The sequence below is a fragment of the Perognathus longimembris genome, chromosome 6 (genome assembly GCF_023159225.1).
Source record: "Perognathus longimembris pacificus isolate PPM17 chromosome 6, ASM2315922v1, whole genome shotgun sequence".
Classification (NCBI taxonomy): domain Eukaryota; kingdom Metazoa; phylum Chordata; class Mammalia; order Rodentia; family Heteromyidae; genus Perognathus; species Perognathus longimembris.
The window spans coordinates 7,423,648-7,440,780 of record NC_063166.1 but is presented as its reverse complement, the minus strand read 5'-3'; the positions used below and the strand labels follow the sequence as shown (position 1 = coordinate 7,440,780).

Genomic DNA, 17,133 nt, shown 5'->3' with positions numbered 1-17,133 from the left:
AAATGGCTGCAAGCAAGTGACCTCACCAAAGCAGTATATCAACATTTAGCACACTATGTACCCAAAATCTACTGCAGGGGTCCCAACCCATTTCCCCAGAAAGAAGACATGCTGGCACAACATGTTTTGTTGGGACCAGTGGAATGGTACCTTTGTGGCGAAGATCCTGCCTTTGCATTTCCAAAATTTGAACAAGCAAACAAACCTTCTCATCTCTGTGGTCGTGTGTTTAAAGTAGGAGAGCCTACATACTCTTGCAGGTATGCCATTTTTTTCTAGAGATTCCTTTTTTGACCTCTTATTTTTTTTCCCTGAAAGCTTAATTTTATTTATGAAATAGAAAATAAACATTTGAAAGTCTTCACCACAGATAACATACTGTTTAACAAATAATTGTAAAGTGAGCAATTGTGGAATGATTTTCCAGATGAAGAATTGGATTGTCATCAGCATTTCAGAGCCTGCGGTATGCTTTCTTCCTCTCTTATAATGAACTGCCACCTTGAACTCACAGTGCTCACCTTCTTGCCGTCCTTAATTGTCCTCAAATGATGCTTTTTGATCAAATGGCCCACATTTGGCTAGTGGGGGTCCATCATAATAGCTTCTTTGTGCTTTTCATTAGCTTTGAAGGCTTCTTCCCTTGCTGGTATAGTGCAATATCTACAGCTCTCTTTGTATTATACTTGCTCTGGCCCGTATGTACAGTCATCATTTCTCCAAGGAGTTTTCTCTTCATTGGGAATGATAGAAATTAAGGTCTGAAAAAAAAAAAAAAGAAATTAAGGTCTGTACCTATTACTACTAGGAAGACTTTGTTTTGAAAAAAAAATCTTCCTACGTGATAATTGCATAAAGAGAAAAGGAAAGTTAAATGCATTATCCCCCCCCTTTTTTTATATCCCCTTTTTGACTCTCCATTATTATTTCCCAGAACTAATCATTGTTAACATTTTTTTATGTGTCCTTCCAGAGGTTTTCTGTGTGCATATTATATAGGTCCATACACAGGACTACCGGAAGGGGCTGGGAATATAGCCTAGTGGTAAAGTGCTTGCCTTTTATACATGAAGCCCTGGATTCGATTCCTCAGCACCACATATGTAGAAAAAGCCAGAAATGGTGCTGTGGCTCAAGTGGTAGAGTGAGCCTTGAGCAAAAATTAAGCCAGGGACAGTGCTCAGACCCTGAGTTCAAGCCCCAGGACTGGCAAAAAAAAAAAAAAAGGATAAAAAAAATACAGGACTACCTTAAACATGCATACATACAAAGGAGAATATATTACATATACAGAGCTAAATTTTATTCTCCATTTAGCAGAAGTTTGTCATCTTTCCATTCCTTTAGCTAGCTAATAACCCATTGTGTGAATCAACTATTGATACAAAACATTGTTTGTTTGTTTGTGCTTGTCCTGGGGCTTAAAAAGGCCTGGGCACTGTGTCTAAAGTTTTTTGCTTAAAGCTAGCACTCTACCACTTGAACCACAGCTTGTTGCCACTTTTTTTTTTTTTTTTTTTTTTTTACTTCTTTTTTTTTTTGGCCAGTCCTGGGCCTTGGACTCAGGGGGCCTGAGCACTGTCCCTGGCTTTTCCTGCTCAAGGCTACCACTCCGCCACTTGAGCCACAGCGCCGCTTCTGGCCATTTTCTGTATATGTGGTGCTGGGGAATTGAACCTAGGGCCTCGTGTATCGGAGGCAGGCACTTTTGCCACTAGGCTATATCCCCAGCCCCACTTTTTTTTTTGTAGTTAATTGGAAATAAGAGTTTAACAAACTTTCCTGCCAGAGCTGACTTATGAACCACTTTTCTCAGATCTCAGCCTCCTGAGTAGCTAAAGTTACAGGCATGAGCTCTTGGTACCCGGCTGCATTGTTTAATTTTTTTAAATTGTGTTCACGCCTGGAACCCAGTAAACCAGCAAAAATCTGAAAGTAGAGCTGTATGTGGTTCTAGTGACAGAGCACCAAAAACTAGAGCAAAAAAACTAAGGGAAAGCACTTAGGCCTTGAGTTCCAGCCCCAGTACTGGTACCAAAACAAACAAAAGAACATTATTATGTAAAATTTAGGGAATTTGGTTAAGGCCTCTGGGTATACCTGGTAGTCTTTTATTTTTAAAGCTAGATCTAGGCTGTTTTTAAGTGCTATTATCAGAATTCCTTTTGTCTATTACTGATGTTTAGAGCTATAGTAGATCTAATTGAGCTTCATAATTTACAGATAAGAAGCTGAAGCCCGGGGCTGGGGATATGGCCTAGTGGCAAGAGAGCTTGCCTCGTATACATGAGGCCCTGGGTTCAATTCCCCAGCACCACATACACAGAAAATGGCCAGAAGTGGCGCTGTGGCTCAAGTGGCAGAGTGCTAGCCTTGAGCAAAAGGAAGCCAGGAACAACAGTGCTCAGGCCCTGAGTTCAAGGCCCAGGACTGGCCAAAAAAAAAAAAAAAAGAAGCTGAAGCCCAATTTTTCTACAATGTCCTTTTATTTTCTTCTTTAATAATACCACTATTCCACCACTTCTAAGATGGGTTTCACATTAAAATATTCTGTTGTGAAATAATAGTTATCTTACAACACTGACTTTTTTTTCTTTTACTTCACAGAGACTGTGCAGTTGATCCAACTTGTGTTTTATGTATGGAGTGCTTTTTGGGAAGTATCCACAGAGATCATCGGTACAGGGTTAGTAGCATCCAAATAACAGCCATTATTGAATTTTATGCTAGAGATTTTTCTTTTTAAAAAAAAACCTCAAAGATTGAACACTAAAATAGAGAAAGAATGGTTATAGAAGAAATGTGTTATTTGCAAAATATAGCACAGTGGTAGGATGCTCTCTAGCATTCCTTGGGTTCTATTGTCAGTACCACAACAGAGGCATACAGTACAATTAAGAGAGGGCCCAGCTCTAGCATATAAGACTCCCATCTAAAACACTGTCCTGTTTCTCTACTGGAACTTGAAGGTAGAATATGAAAATTTAGAGGTTAGGGAACAATTGTTTGGTGGAACTCTCTACAATGATTACAAAATGGTACAGGATTATTGCTATGTTGCTTATAATTCAGGAGTCCTACTGGATCAGAGCATTTCTTCCCATTTGTTTTTTTTCTATCCTACCCAAGTACTGATGACAATGAAGTAAAACACACAGTTGGGCCTCTTATATTCTTGCAGGTGTCTTTATTTTCATATATTGCTAAGGGAATCTCAGTTTCTTTCTTTTTTGCCAGTCCTGGGGCTTGGACTCAGGGCCTGAGCACTATCCCTGGCTTCTCTTTGCTCAAGGGTAGCACTCTACCACTTTGAGCTACAGCTCTACTTCTGGTTTTCTGGTAGTTAGTTGGAGATAAAAATCTCATGGACTTTCTTATGCAGGCTGGCTTCAAACAGCAGTCCTCGGCCTCCTTAGTAGCTAGGATTACAGGAATGAGCCACTAGTGTCTGGAGGTGAAGATTTTTCAATGACCAGGCCTTCTGCTTTTATATTTCCTGAACCCCTAGTACTTATTCTTTCAAAGAGTAGATTTTTAGCACGTGATAAGAAAAATGAAGCATTTCCTTGAATCTGTTATTTTCTATTATAGCATCACTACCTGCTAACATACACAGCAACATTATGTCAATTTTGCAAAAAATCCACCAGGAAAACCCTGTGGTCCTTATGACTTTTCTGATTAAGAAAACCAGTAGATGGACATGGCTTTTTTAAAAAATAGCTGTAGTTTACTTCAAAGTAATTCATTTTGAAATTACTTAGATTTCAAAATGTAAACAGCCTACAGGCTTATTTTAAATAAGCTTTAAAGCACTTTGAGGTTTGACATTTTCTTTTTGTCCCTCCAGAGAAGTGAAATACGTAAGCAGTGTTACTTCCTTGAGCCTGATAACTCTTGTTTATTTATTATCTAATAGACTTCAGTAAGCCACTATTGACAAGGTGCTTTATAATTTTTTTTCTCAAGATGACAACATCAGGAGGTGGAGGCTTCTGTGACTGTGGTGATACTGAAGCATGGAAAGAGGGTCCATTCTGTCAAAAGCATGAAACGCACACTTCTGAAATTGAGGAGGAAGAGGTAAGAAAGTTTTCACAAAGTGTTTTTGTTTTTTTTGGCAGTCCTGGGGCTTGAACTTAGGGCATGGGCACTGTCTCTGGCTTCTTTTTGCTCAAGGCTAGCACTCACCATTTGAGCCACAGTGCTACTTTCAACTTTTTCTGTTAAGTGGTACTGAGTGTACAACTGCTTAAAGATAATAAAACTGGCCAGGTGCAGGTGTCTTATACCTGTAATCCTAGCTACTCAGGAGACTGATATCTGAAGATAACAATTCAAAGCCAGCCTGGGCAAGAAAGTCTGTGAGACCCTTATCTCCAATTAACCACAAGAAAACAAAGTGGCAATGTGGCTCGATTTGTAGAGCACTAGCCTTGAGCTGAAAAGCTGCCCAGGCCCAGAGCTCAAGCCCCATGACTAACAAAAGAAAAATAAATAAATAAAAAATTTAAGAACTTTAATGGAAGTATTGACCACTGTTCCCATAATGTTGGCCCATAACTGCTTTCCTAGTTTGAGAAATAAAACTAGTTAGCTAAGTAAATATAGTGTATAGGCTTAAGATAAAGCATTAAGATTAAAAGCTATATAAAATGGTTTTCCAGCTTTGACTGAAAGATAAAGTGGTAAACATACATTTACATTAATACCATTTTTGCATTTAGGGCTTTGTTTACTATTTCACTCTTGTAAAAGCTCCCCATTAACATACATGAGCATTTTACTCCGGCTGAGTGACAGTAAATGCATGAGTGGGTCTTATAATGTGACTTCTCTTTGAAGTGGTCAAAATCACATAATCTCATAAAATTAAATATTGCTTGTCCACACTTAGAAAATATTTCTTGTTTATTCTACAAATGTAGGATTAGGATATAAAGCTAGAAAGATGGTTTAGTGATATATTTTATAGATCCTAGAATACTATTCAAAAATGTTTTGATTTATTCATCAGACATCAGGGTGCCATCAAATATTTTAGTTCAGTTGATTCAAAATTGAGGTTCCTCTGAACAAAACATTTTAGTAAGTTTAATTTAGGAGGTTGTTATATAGTGGATTAAATTGAGAATTGAAGCTGATAGACTCTTCTCTACGGTGCTTTCAGAGGACTGGGTAGAATGGGTAAATAAAAAATTAATGTGTACTTAAGGTTTCATTCTTATTTTTCTATTGTTTAGGATCCTCTTGTGCATTTATCAGAAGATGTGATAGCAAGAACTTACAACATCTTTGCTATTGTGTTTCGGTATGCAGTAGACATATTAACCTGGGAAAAAGAAAGTGAATTGCCTGCCGATTTAGAGATGGTGTAAGTATAGCTCATGTATTCTTTGGGTATATGGAACTCTTAACTTTCATAAAGCTAGAAATTGGACATTTGTTTATTGTTTTTAGGTGAGCAGTAACTTTAAAGTTGCTCTTAATTGGATGGTTTGTAGCTCTACTTTGGGCTTTTTGGTGGTTATTTGTAGGTAAAAAATGTCTCACAGGGCTGGGAATATGGCCTAGTGGCAAGAGTGCTTGCCTCTTATATATGAAGCTCTGAGTTTGATTCCTCAGCACCACATATATAGAAAAGGCCAGAAGTGGCGTTGTGGCTCAAGTGGCAGAGTACTATCCCTGAGCAAAGAAGAAGCCAGGGACAGTACTCAGGCCCTGAGTCCAAGCCCTAAGACTGGCCAGAAAAAAAAAAGTCTCACAGACTTTGCTGCTTGGGCTGGCTTCAAACCATGATCCTCAGATGTTAGTCTCCTGAGTGGTTAGGATTACAAGTGTGAGCCACTGGTGTCCAGCTGCAGCCATATTTTATACTATGTTATGACTATACTTGCATTTATACAGAGATAAGCAGTTTCTTCTGATATGGTAAACTGATAAGTAACTATGATTCTGCTTTTATGTGTGTGATACTAGATACGAACTCATTAAGACCTTGCACTTAGTATGCAAGCACTATACCTCCCACTTGAATATCCCCAGAATTGTGTTTATTCTTTGTTTCCTTTATCCTATATTAGGGAATAAGTTCTTTGATATAAGTAAGTATGAGGCTTGATTAAATTCTCAACCTTTTTTTTTTTTGTCATTCATGAGGCTTAAACTCAGGGCCTGGATGTTATACCTGAGTTTTTTCTGTTCAAGGCTACCATTCTACCTACCACTTTGAGCCATAGCTCCACTTCCAGTTTTCTAATGGTTATTTGGAGATAAGAGTTTCATGGTCTTTCCTGCTTGGGCTGACTTCAAACCACAATCCTCAGGTCTCAGCCTCCTGAGTAACTAGGATTGCAGATTTGAGCCATAGCACCTTGCACAAACAACAGTTTTACCATTTTGATTTTCATTGTAGAATTCATTTAGCACTGTGCCACAATGCTCATTTCCAGTGACAGCTAGTCCTGACTTTAGGTCCTACATTATTTCTCCAGCACTTCTCTGAACTCCAAGACTCATGAAACCGTGATCTGTATTCTGCTGTTGTTAATAAAAGCCTGTTCACATAGAGTTGTTTCAGTATCTGCTTTCTCCACTAGACTATAGCTGTAATATAGGTTCCCACTATAGGTAGCACATTCTGTGAAACAAAGTATGCTATTGAAAATTTTTGGTTGGTGGTTGGGAATGTATCTTAGTGGTAGAGCGCTTGCCAAGTATGCATGAAGCCCTGGGTTTGATTCCTTAGTACCACATACACAGAAAAGGCAGGAAGTGGTGCTGTGGCTCAAGTGGTAGAGTGCTAGCCTTGAGCAAAAGAAGTTCAAGGACAGTGTTTAGGCCCTGAGTTCAAGCCCCGACACTGGCAAAAAAAAACCCAAAACCCAAAAACCCCAAACAAAAATGTTTTGGTGGGGGTCAGTATGAGATTCGAACTGACAAAGTGAATTCATATTAACCTGGAAAAAAGTGCATAGATAACTGAATACATGTTTAATGTTTTGTCCCCCAGAGAACAGAGTGACACCTACTATTGCATGTTGTTTAATGATGAAGTTCACACTTATGAGCAAGTTATTTATACTCTTCAGAAAGCTGTGAACTGTACACAGAAGGAAGCCATTGGCTTCGCAACTACAGTAGATCGAGACGTAAGTGATTTTGTAGTATCACATAACACATTGAATGTGTTTGCTTTTTTTGTTATTTGTTTTGTTGGTCATGGGGCCTGGGCACTGGACCTGAGCTCTTTTACTCAAGGCCACCACTCTACCACTTTGAGCTAGAGCTCCATTTCTGTTTTTTGTTTGTTTTTTTCCAGTGTTTTTTTGGGGCCAAGAGTCTCTTAGACTTTTCTGCCTGAGCTGGCTTTGAACTGTGATCCTTGGTTCTCAGTCTCCTGAGTAGCTAGGATTATAGGTGTAAGCCTTACACATTGAATGTTCATTACAATCAATTTTCCCAGAAAATCAACTTAAAGGTTTATATGTTTAGGTAATTAGCTTTAATTTCATTTAAATATTAGCCCAAATACATATTGGTATAGCTATAAGGTACAGCTAGATAAAAAGCGTAAAAAAATACATAGTTATCTGTTTCCTACACAGTGATAAAGTTACTGAAAAAAAATTACTGACGCCTACTGAAATAAACATCATCTTGTTCAAAGAATAGTACTTACTAATGGCTTGAAAAAGTTCGGATGACTTGAAAAGAAAACTTTATTCTTCATTGATGTGGTAAATAGTAAAAATTGATTAGAGCTCAGTGTGGTGGCCCATTCTTTTAATCCCAGACTTGGGAGGCTAAGGCAGGAGGTTCCTAGGTTCAAGGCCAGCCTGAGTCATGTTAGTGAAGTGCTGTTGCAAGATAGAAGATAAAATTGACTGAAGTTTTGTTTTCAAATTTCAAAATTCTGATATAAATGTTTATCAATATTAAATAGAATATTTGAATATCTTTTCAGGGGCGTAGGTCTGTTCGATATGGAGATTTTCAGTATTGTGAACAAGCAAAATCAGTAATTGTGGTAAGTTAAGTCATGTGTATATTATCTTAAAACTCGTTCCATGTTTTACCATTTGTGGAGCATTTTTATGTCTGCATGAATATAGAACTGATATCAACTAAAACCATGTTGAAAGATGTTATATATATTGCCTTATTTTAATTTCTTAAGATGGATGATAGAAAAATGAATATTTAACATTATCTATTCTGTCTTCTTATTTTGCCATCAGAAAAGTCTGAAAGATCTTTTGCCTTTTGTTTTGTTAATAAGATTTCACACTACCGGGGCTGGGAATATGGCCTAGTGGCAAGAGTGCTTGCCTCCAACACATGAAGCTCTCGGTTCGAATCCCCAGCACCACATATATGGAAAACGGCCAGAAGGGGCGCTGTGGCTCAGGTGGCAGAGTGCTAGCCTTGAGCGGGAAGAAGCCAAGGAACAGTGCTCAGGCCCTGAGTCCAAGGCCCAGGATTGACCAAAAAAAAAAAAATGTTATAAAGATTTCACACTACCTCTTAGGAATTAAATTGGCCTCCAGTGTCAATGTTAGAACTAAAGGCAAGATGTTTCTTGTTATATTATGGCAAAACACACTGCATTATAGTATTTTCTTCTCATTTTTCTTTTTTTGTCGGTCATGTGGCTTGACATCAGGGCCTGAGCTTCAACCCTGAGCTTCTTTTGCCCAAGGCTACCTCTACTATGAATATAGTTCAATATATTGGCAAATATATTTAAGTATACAGATGTGCTTACACTGTACCTTATTTTGTTATTTTATTTTTTATTTTATTTATTTATTTATTTTTGCCAGTCCTGGGGCTTGGACTCAGGGCCTGAGCACTGTCCCTGGCTTCTTCTTGCTCAAGGCTAGCACTCTGCCACTTGAGCCACAGCGCCACTTCTGGCCATTTTCTGTATATGTGGTGCTGGGGAATCGAACCTAGGGCCTCGTGTATCCGAGGCAGGCACTCTTGCCACTAGGCCATATCCCCAGCCCCTTATTTTGTTATTTTAAATTAATAGTACAGACGTCCCTGGCTTGTTTTTTTCTTAATTCCTTAGAGATAACTATTTAAACTAGCTCACTTATTTTATTTTTTTGCATGCTACATAATAAATATCTGTTAACATTGTATGCGTTGGTGAAAGACATTAAAATCATATAAAAAGATCATACTGAATGTATTAATTATACCCAGACTTGCCTTTTCAGTGTTTGTCGGTTTTTCTATATTGATAGTTGTTGCTGTGGTAATTCATTTTTCTTAACCATTGTAAAAAAATTATTTCATAGGTAATTACACCAAAAATTTCCCATTCTCCTATTGATAGATAGTGGGATATTTGCAGTTGTTTGCTGTAACAGATATTTCTGCTATAGAGTAATTTTTTGTCAAGTTTTAAAATTTCTGACAATTTGATGTGTATAAAGTTGTTAAATTTTCATTAAACATCTGCTAAATTTTGATTTCCTTAATTTTCTTTCTTTCTTTCTTTTTTTTTTGGTGTGTTTTTGAGATAGAATCTCGGTATACAGACAATACTGACATCCTCTTGCGTCGGCCTAGCAGTGCTGGAATTACAGGCCTGTACCATCATGCCTGATTCTGAGTATCTTCCTGAATATACTCAGTAACACAACAGTAACTGTTCTGTGGTCATGTAAAAGGAGCCCTGGGTTCGATTCCTCCTTACCACATAAACAGAAAAAGCCAGAAGCAATGCAGTGACTCAAGTGGTTGCCTTAAGCAAAAGAGGCTCAGGGACAGTGCCCCGAGTTCAGCCCCAGGATTGGCACAAAAAAAAGAAAAAGATATGCCCATTTGCTGGAAATAAATACTGAAGTATTTAGGAGTAAAAGGCCATGGTGCATATATAATGATGCTTGCTTTGTTTAAAGAGAGAGAGTATGTATGTATGTACAGATGTATAGATAATGTGCAAATACTAAAGCAATTGGGATAACAGCGGATGGACTTAGACAAATAATGAGAGTACATGAATACCTCCCTCTCTTTCTCTCTCTCTCTCTCTCTCTCTTTTGTTTCTAGGGCTTGAACTCAGGACCTAGGTGCTGCCCCTGACCTTTTTTTTTTTTTTTTTTTTTTTTTTTTGCTCAAGGCTTATATTCTAACATTTGAGCCATAGCTCTATTTACAGATTTTTGGTAGTTAGAGATAACAGTCTGATAGATGTTTCTACATAGACTGGCTTCAAACTTTAATCCTCAGATCTCAGCCTCCTGAGTAGCTAGTACAGGTACAAGCCACCAGCACCTGGCTTGGATATATGTTCTCTTAAGTTGGAATTCTTTCCAGATTAAAAAAATTAAGTATTCATAAAAGTGCAAACTGGTGGCTAACATCTGTAATCCCAGTTCCTCAAGAGGCTGATATCGAAAGGATGGCAGTCTGAAGTCAGCTTGGGTAAAAAGTTTGTGAAACCTTTTTTCATCCAATAGCTGAGTGCAGTGGTACATGCCTGTCATCCCAGCTATGGCAAGAAGCATAAAATAGAAGAAAAGCTAGAGTATTAAAAATTACCAGTGCAAAAAAAGTCTGGAGGTCCTAGTAGTAGAGGACTTGCCTAACAAAGCAAAAGGCCTTTAGTCCAAACCCCAGTATAGCTACCCAAAAAAGAAAGTTTTCCTAAGATACTGAGCTTTGAATTAAGCTCTGATGTTCAAAGGTACCCCTGAATGGGACTGGTAATAATTCAAGACTGTTATTTTCAGAAAAATGAGAATGTAAGGTTTAAGGGCAATACTGTTTTAATGATTTTGTTATGTTTTTTATTTTGCGCTTGTTATTTCATATCCTTATGTTCAGTAATATCTTCTATTTTAAAAATACCCTTGTATTTATAATGCTTGGTGGTGTTGGTATAGGAATGAATAGACGTGTTAGTGATAATAGAATAGACTCCAGAGAAAGTTCCTCCTGTACAGAAAATGTAGATGGCTTCAAAAGAGAGTACTTCTTAGCCATGACAAGAGCCCCAGGTAGTAAAAAAATAAATATGAATGTAAATACAATATACATTTATACATATATTTATATAAATATACTGCGTAGTACATAGCATATTACAATATATTAATTTATATTATGTTAATATGTGTTATGTAATATGTAGTATGTTTAACTATATAGTTGTTTATATAAATATAAAATGATATTAGCAATTATAGGAAACAATATGGCAATTCCTCAAAATTTTAACCATAGTTACCGTATAAAAGGTTTTCAAATGAGTTGAAAAGCAGAACCTCAGAGAAATTTGTATAATCCAAGTGTCTGTTGACAGATGTGTATAGAGGCAAAATGCAATATATATGTAGAATATTTTTCAGCATTGAAGTTGAGAGCAGTGCTACAAGTAAGTGCATTACCCTTAGATGTAGACTAAGAGCTATAAGCAAGTAATAATGACAGTAATGATAACAAATACACCTATGCAATGAAATTAGTTACTTAAATGTATACCTATGTTAAAACAGTAGCTGATATGAAATGGTAACCCTTCTGTACAACACCTTGATAATAACAATAAAATTATATTTTAGCCCGGCGCCAGTGGCTCACACCCATTGTCCTAACTACTTAGGAGGCTGAGATCTGAGTATCACAATTTGAAGCCAGCCTGGGCAGAAAAGTTCCCATGAGATTCTTTTACCTCCAATTAACGACTTAAAAACCAGAAGTGGTACTGTGGCTCAAGAGTTAGAGCGCCAGCCTTGAGCACAAAGAGGCTGAGGGAAGCCCCATAATCACCAAAAAAAGTAATAATAAGATAGAAAGCAAGCCTGAGCATCTAAACCATTTATGAGTTGGTATGAGGGGCTAATAATACATGAGCAAAGTTTCAGATGACTCAGAAGTGGTGCGTTACCACTTTATATGAGTCCTAAGATTCCTTCTAGAAAATAAGGATTAAGTCAAGTAAGGCAAACCTTTAGAGTGGTACTTTTATTAAACATATACTCGAAAATCCCCCTATGGTGACGGCGTGTTTATAGTAAGTAAAACATTAACTTGTTTCTGCAATAAAATAGCCTTTTTAAGTTAGTTTTTTCTTCTTGCCATTTCTTTTTAAGAGAAATACCAGTAGACAAACAAAGCCACTCAAGGTCCAAGTTATGCATTCGTCTCTTGTTGCACATCAGAATTTTGGTTTGAAAGTTCTGTCTTGGCTTGGAAATATTATTGGATATTCAGGTAGGTTTATAATAGCTTGTGGTTTTTGATTATCAAAAAATGATCTATCATACAAACTTGCAAAACCGTTTTTGGAAAAATATAAAATAAGATTATCTCTTTCATTTCATATTTTAATATTAAAACTATTTTAGAATATTTTTATGCATATAAGAATGGAACACCTGTGTTTATCTGATTTTGTTCCACAGGGTTTTTGAAATATGTACACAAGAATTCTCTGTTCATATAATGCAGGAAACATTTGATTAAACTTATAAACAACTTTATATGTTAATGCAGTATAAATCTCAATTATTGACCCAAGAACCTTTTATTCCTGATGGAGCATTCTGTGGAATTCTTTAACCATTAACTTCATTATCTAGATAATGCTCTTGAATTAAAACCTAATGTTGAGCAATTTAAATTATAGTACACTAATGTTGCTACTTTGGGGTGGCTTAGTGGGTTTTTTGTTTTGTTTTGGTTGTTGTTGTTGTTTGTGGGGTTTTTACCAGTCTTGGGCCTTGGACTCAGGGCCTGAGCACTGTCCCTGGCTTCTTTTTGCTCACTCTGCCACTTGAGCCACAAAGCCACTTCCGGCTTTTTCTATATATGTGGTGCTGAGGAATCGAACCCAGGGCTTCATGTATACAAGGCAAGCACTTTACCACTAGGCCACATTCCCAGCCCCTTAGTGTTTTGTTCCCCCCGGCCCTGAACACTGAAGCTGGGCACTATTTTTGAGCTCCTTCTGCTCAAGGCTTGCACTTTCCTACTTGAGCCACAGCGCCACTTCCAGCTTTTTTATGATTAATTGGAGATAAAAGTGTCACAAACTTTCCTGCTTAGGCTGGCTGTGATCCTCAGATCTCAGCCTCCTGAGAAGCTAGGATTATAGGCGTGAGCCACCAGCACCTGGCAGTACTTTTGTTTTTAACCATTACAACTTTTGGTTACCAATGCCTTCCAACTCTGGAAATGTGTATATTGGAAGTGACTGATTTGTGTGGGTGTGTGCATATGTGTATGTGTTGCACTTGTACAATCTACAAATTAGATAATTTAAAATAACTAGCAATATAATTATGAACTCAAAAGTTAAAACTACAAATTGGATATGTAACACTGGAGGGTAAATTAAGGATAGACTTTCCATCGTGTTATTTTTTAAGAACATTTTAATACTATGTAAGGATTAGTCTTTAGCCCTTTATATGGTAGATTTTTATTAAAGTTCCATTTTTACTATATTTTACATGCTTGAAGTAGACTAAAGCCAGTTATTTAAATTATAAAGTATAGGATAAAGCAATGTTAGAAGTTTTGGCTATTGTTTATTCTCATGTTTGAAGAGCCTTTTGAAAGTTTAGACGGTGAAAGAAGTTGTCTTAGAGTCTCTCATGTGGCAGATCCACACTGAATTTTCATTTGATGAATAAAAAACATTCTCTTTAGCATTAATAAAATATTCTGGCATATATTATAGAGGTCATGCACCTTTAAAATATTAGCATAATTTTGTATTTTACCTTCCTTAAAATATGGTGTATACAACAATTTTGCTCTAGTGTGCTTCAATTAGCACAAGTACTATAAGAACAATATTGTTTTGGTAGATTTTTCCCTTGAATTAAATTTATTAAAACATAAAAAGTCATTGCTTTTCTAGTAGACATTTTACAAATAGGAGTTGTCAAAAGGTTGGAATAAGAGTTTCATGTATTGTTGAAATGGGAATTTTTGTCCTTTTTGTGAAAACAATACATCCACTTCCTGTAAATAAATTTTACCATCATTAAAACATGTAAAATTCCAAGGGGTCCAGTTGAATATGTAATAAAATGTAATTTTGTTTTACTATTTGAAATTTCTCTCATGATTACTGAATATCCTGCTTAAAGATGGCCTCCGCCGGATTTTATGTCAAGTTGGATTACAAGAAGGGCATGATGGTGAAAACTCCTCTCTGGTGGATAGACTGATGCTTAGCGACTCCAAATTATGGAAAGGTGAATCTCATAACTACTCTTTTTTTTTTTTTGCCAGTCCTGGGCCTTGGACTCAGGGCCCGAGCACTGTCCCTGGCTTCTCTTTGCTCAAGGCTAGCATTCTGCCACTTGAGCCACAGTGCCCCTTCTGGCCATTTTCTATATATGTGGTGCTGGGGAATTGAACCCAGGGCCTTAGGTATATGAGGCAAGCACTCTTGCCACTAGGCCATATTCCCAGCCCTCATAACTACTCTTAAAGTACAGGGTTGGGATATAAAATTGTTTCTCACTTGGGAAGGTATTTAATATATTTGCTCCTTTTCAAATTAGCATTGCAGGCTGAGGAGTAGGTTCAGAAAAATTGTAACAAAGAAAAAGAAAGAACCATCCCTTTAAAGGGTTGGAGGCATGGCTTAGGTAGCAGAGTGCCAGCCAATGATCTAAAATTCTGATCTTTTCCTAAAGGTGCCAGGAGTGTGTATCATCAGTTGTTCATGAGCAGCCTCCTTATGGATTTGAAATACAAGAAACTATTTGCTGTTCGATTTGCAAAAGTAAGTGTTTTCTCAGTTTTCAAGATTAACAATAGAAGTACATATGAATTACCTATAACCTGTGATTGTATCTAGGCTTCACACTGTTAGCTTCTAATATGTCAGTGCATTGATTTTAAATTCCTAGAAATTTCATAAATAATCTTTGTATCTTTACTGTTAGAATAAAGTTATAGAAGTGAAATTTTATCATTTCCCATAAGGATATACATATCTATCTGTGCAGGCTTTATTATAGGACTTGATAAATAGTTAAATCTGTGCCATTATGAATCAAAACCATTGATTCTGTTAAATAAAGTTCATGTGAGGAAATGGCAGTCTTAGTTGAAACGACATGTTCATTGGATATGATTAGGAATCAAGGACTCCAGGTGATTGACTTAAGTTCTTCTAACAGCATACAATTAAGCTAATCACTTATTCTTTGTATTCTGTGAATTAGGCATTCTTAACCAAAGAAGCATGTAAGAATCATTGGGAGAGCTTTATCAAAATACCTGTTGTGTTCTATTCTCAAATGTGCTGAAGCTTCACCCAGTGGGGCCCAAACCTACATGCTTTGCAGGAGTCAGCACACGATCCTGATGTGCATCTAGAAGTGAGGAGAGTTTGGCTTCCTGATGGACAGCGTGATGCTGCTAGGGGTTGCCCCCTAGTGTACAATGACACCCTAGCATTTTAGTAGCTGTTTATTCCTTATTCACGCTTCTAAGCCGCCGTTGTGCCCGCATTCAATTCAATATTTGCACAGGATTTCACAAATCCCACTGTGAATGAAGATTTGTACAAGATTTAATTAGTAGAGATCATGCTCAGAGCTGTGTTTCCCTGTTACATTCTGCAGCACTTTCTTTTCATAGTACTCCTTAAGCATTTGGTTGATGTGGATTAGAGGTGAATTTACCCCTTGTTGTTTAGAATTACCAGCATTTGCAGAGGGATTTTATGGAGGATGATCACGAGCGAGCAGTGTCGGTGACTGCTCTGTCTGTCCAGTTCTTCACCGCACCTACTCTGGTGAGTAGTGCTTGCCTTTCCTTTGTAACTGATAGCTGGCACTCCTTGCCTTGTTTTTGCCTTCTTAATAGAACTATGAGCGTTTGCAGAGTGATTATGTGACAGATGACCACGACAGAGAGTTTTCAGTCGCAGATCTCTCGGTTCAGATATTCACAGTTCCTTCTCTTGTAAGTACTGAAAGACTGGAACTTTGTCTTCCATTCACAGAAGTAAAGCTTTAAAGTAATAGAGAAGAGCTGTATCTTCCTGAGAAAGGTAATAATTTACTAATAGCTCATCAAACATCACACATCTTCAACCACACTAGAACATATCCTTGAATATTGAAGAAATTATGGGGAGAACTCCTGTACATTTTGTTTAACTTTTTCTTATTTTCTCATAATACTCTTTGAAACTTTTTTTTTTATTAGCATACATTAGTTGTACAAGTGGGGTTTCATTGTGCCATTTCCACACGTGTCTCAGTCAGCCTCACCCCTCTGTCACTCTCACGCCTCTCCTCTCTTAAGACAATTTCAGTGCATTTCATTGTTTTGTTTTCATATTTCCAGTAAACTAAGTGGACCATATTCATCCTCCTTTACCTCTTGACCCTCTTGGACCCCCACTTCTGCCAACTTGTTTTACTTTACTGTCCTTTAAAAAATGTGTATTAATTTTACTAAGGGGTTTTACTATGTAATTCAGGTATGCAAGAATTGTATTTTGTTCAGAACAACCCTTTTTTTTATTACTTTCTCTTCCCTTATTGATCAACAGCTTTTGTTGAGGTTCTTTTTACTGTCTTCATACATAGTTGCACTATATTTTGAGGTTATTCATCCTCAGTCTTTTTCCATCTCTCCTTCCCCTCATTAATCTTACAGTTATAATCCTGTTCTATGTATGTGTATATATTTGTATATAGGTGTGTGTATGTATGTATATATATATATATCCATGAATATGTATCTTTTAGGTCTAGCTTCCACCTGTGAGCAAAAATACATAATATTTGGCATTTTTATCTTGGCTTATCTCACTCAATGTGATGCTCTCGAATTCCATCCATTAACCTATAAATCACATGATTTTATATTTGTATTTTCTTTATGGCTCTTAATATTTCACCATATACATGTACTATATCTTCTTTATCCATTTACCTGTTGTTGGTCACCTTGGTCCCTAAAAGTTTTTAACTGATGAGGTAATATTTAGCTGCTTTATTTTATTTATTTATTAATTTTTGCCAGTCCTGGGGCTTGGACTCAGGGCCTGAGCACTGTCCCTGGCTTTTTGAGCCACAGTGCAACTTCTGGCTGTTTTCTATGTATGTGGTAGCTGGGGAATTGAACCCAGGGCTT

At 37.1% G+C, this 17,133-nt stretch overlaps 1 protein-coding gene across 3 annotated transcripts in view; it reads left to right on the top strand.

The window, feature by feature from the left end:
* The window catches only part of Ubr2 (ubiquitin protein ligase E3 component n-recognin 2), an 82,502-nt gene that overhangs the window by 9,989 nt on the left and 55,380 nt on the right, over positions 1-17,133 (top strand). For 2 of the 3 annotated variants that reach the window (XR_007211186.1, XM_048347762.1), the window contains exons 2-11: positions 1-260; positions 2,608-2,686; positions 3,970-4,083; positions 5,244-5,374; positions 7,013-7,151; positions 7,967-8,029; positions 12,111-12,231; positions 14,118-14,225; positions 14,673-14,761; positions 15,853-15,951. Coding sequence is in view for 2 of the 3 variants with exons in the window: in XM_048347762.1 (XP_048203719.1) it covers positions 1-260; positions 2,608-2,686; positions 3,970-4,083; positions 5,244-5,374; positions 7,013-7,151; positions 7,967-8,029; positions 12,111-12,231; positions 14,118-14,225; positions 14,673-14,761; positions 15,853-15,951 (1,203 nt within the window). In the remaining variant the exon portion in view is untranslated. Of the gene's footprint in view, positions 261-2,607; positions 2,687-3,969; positions 4,084-5,243; positions 5,375-7,012; positions 7,152-7,966; positions 8,030-12,110; positions 12,232-14,117; positions 14,226-14,672; positions 14,762-15,682; positions 15,782-15,852; positions 15,952-17,133 lie in introns of all 3 variants that reach the window. The other variant, XM_048347763.1, reaches the window with a different exon arrangement.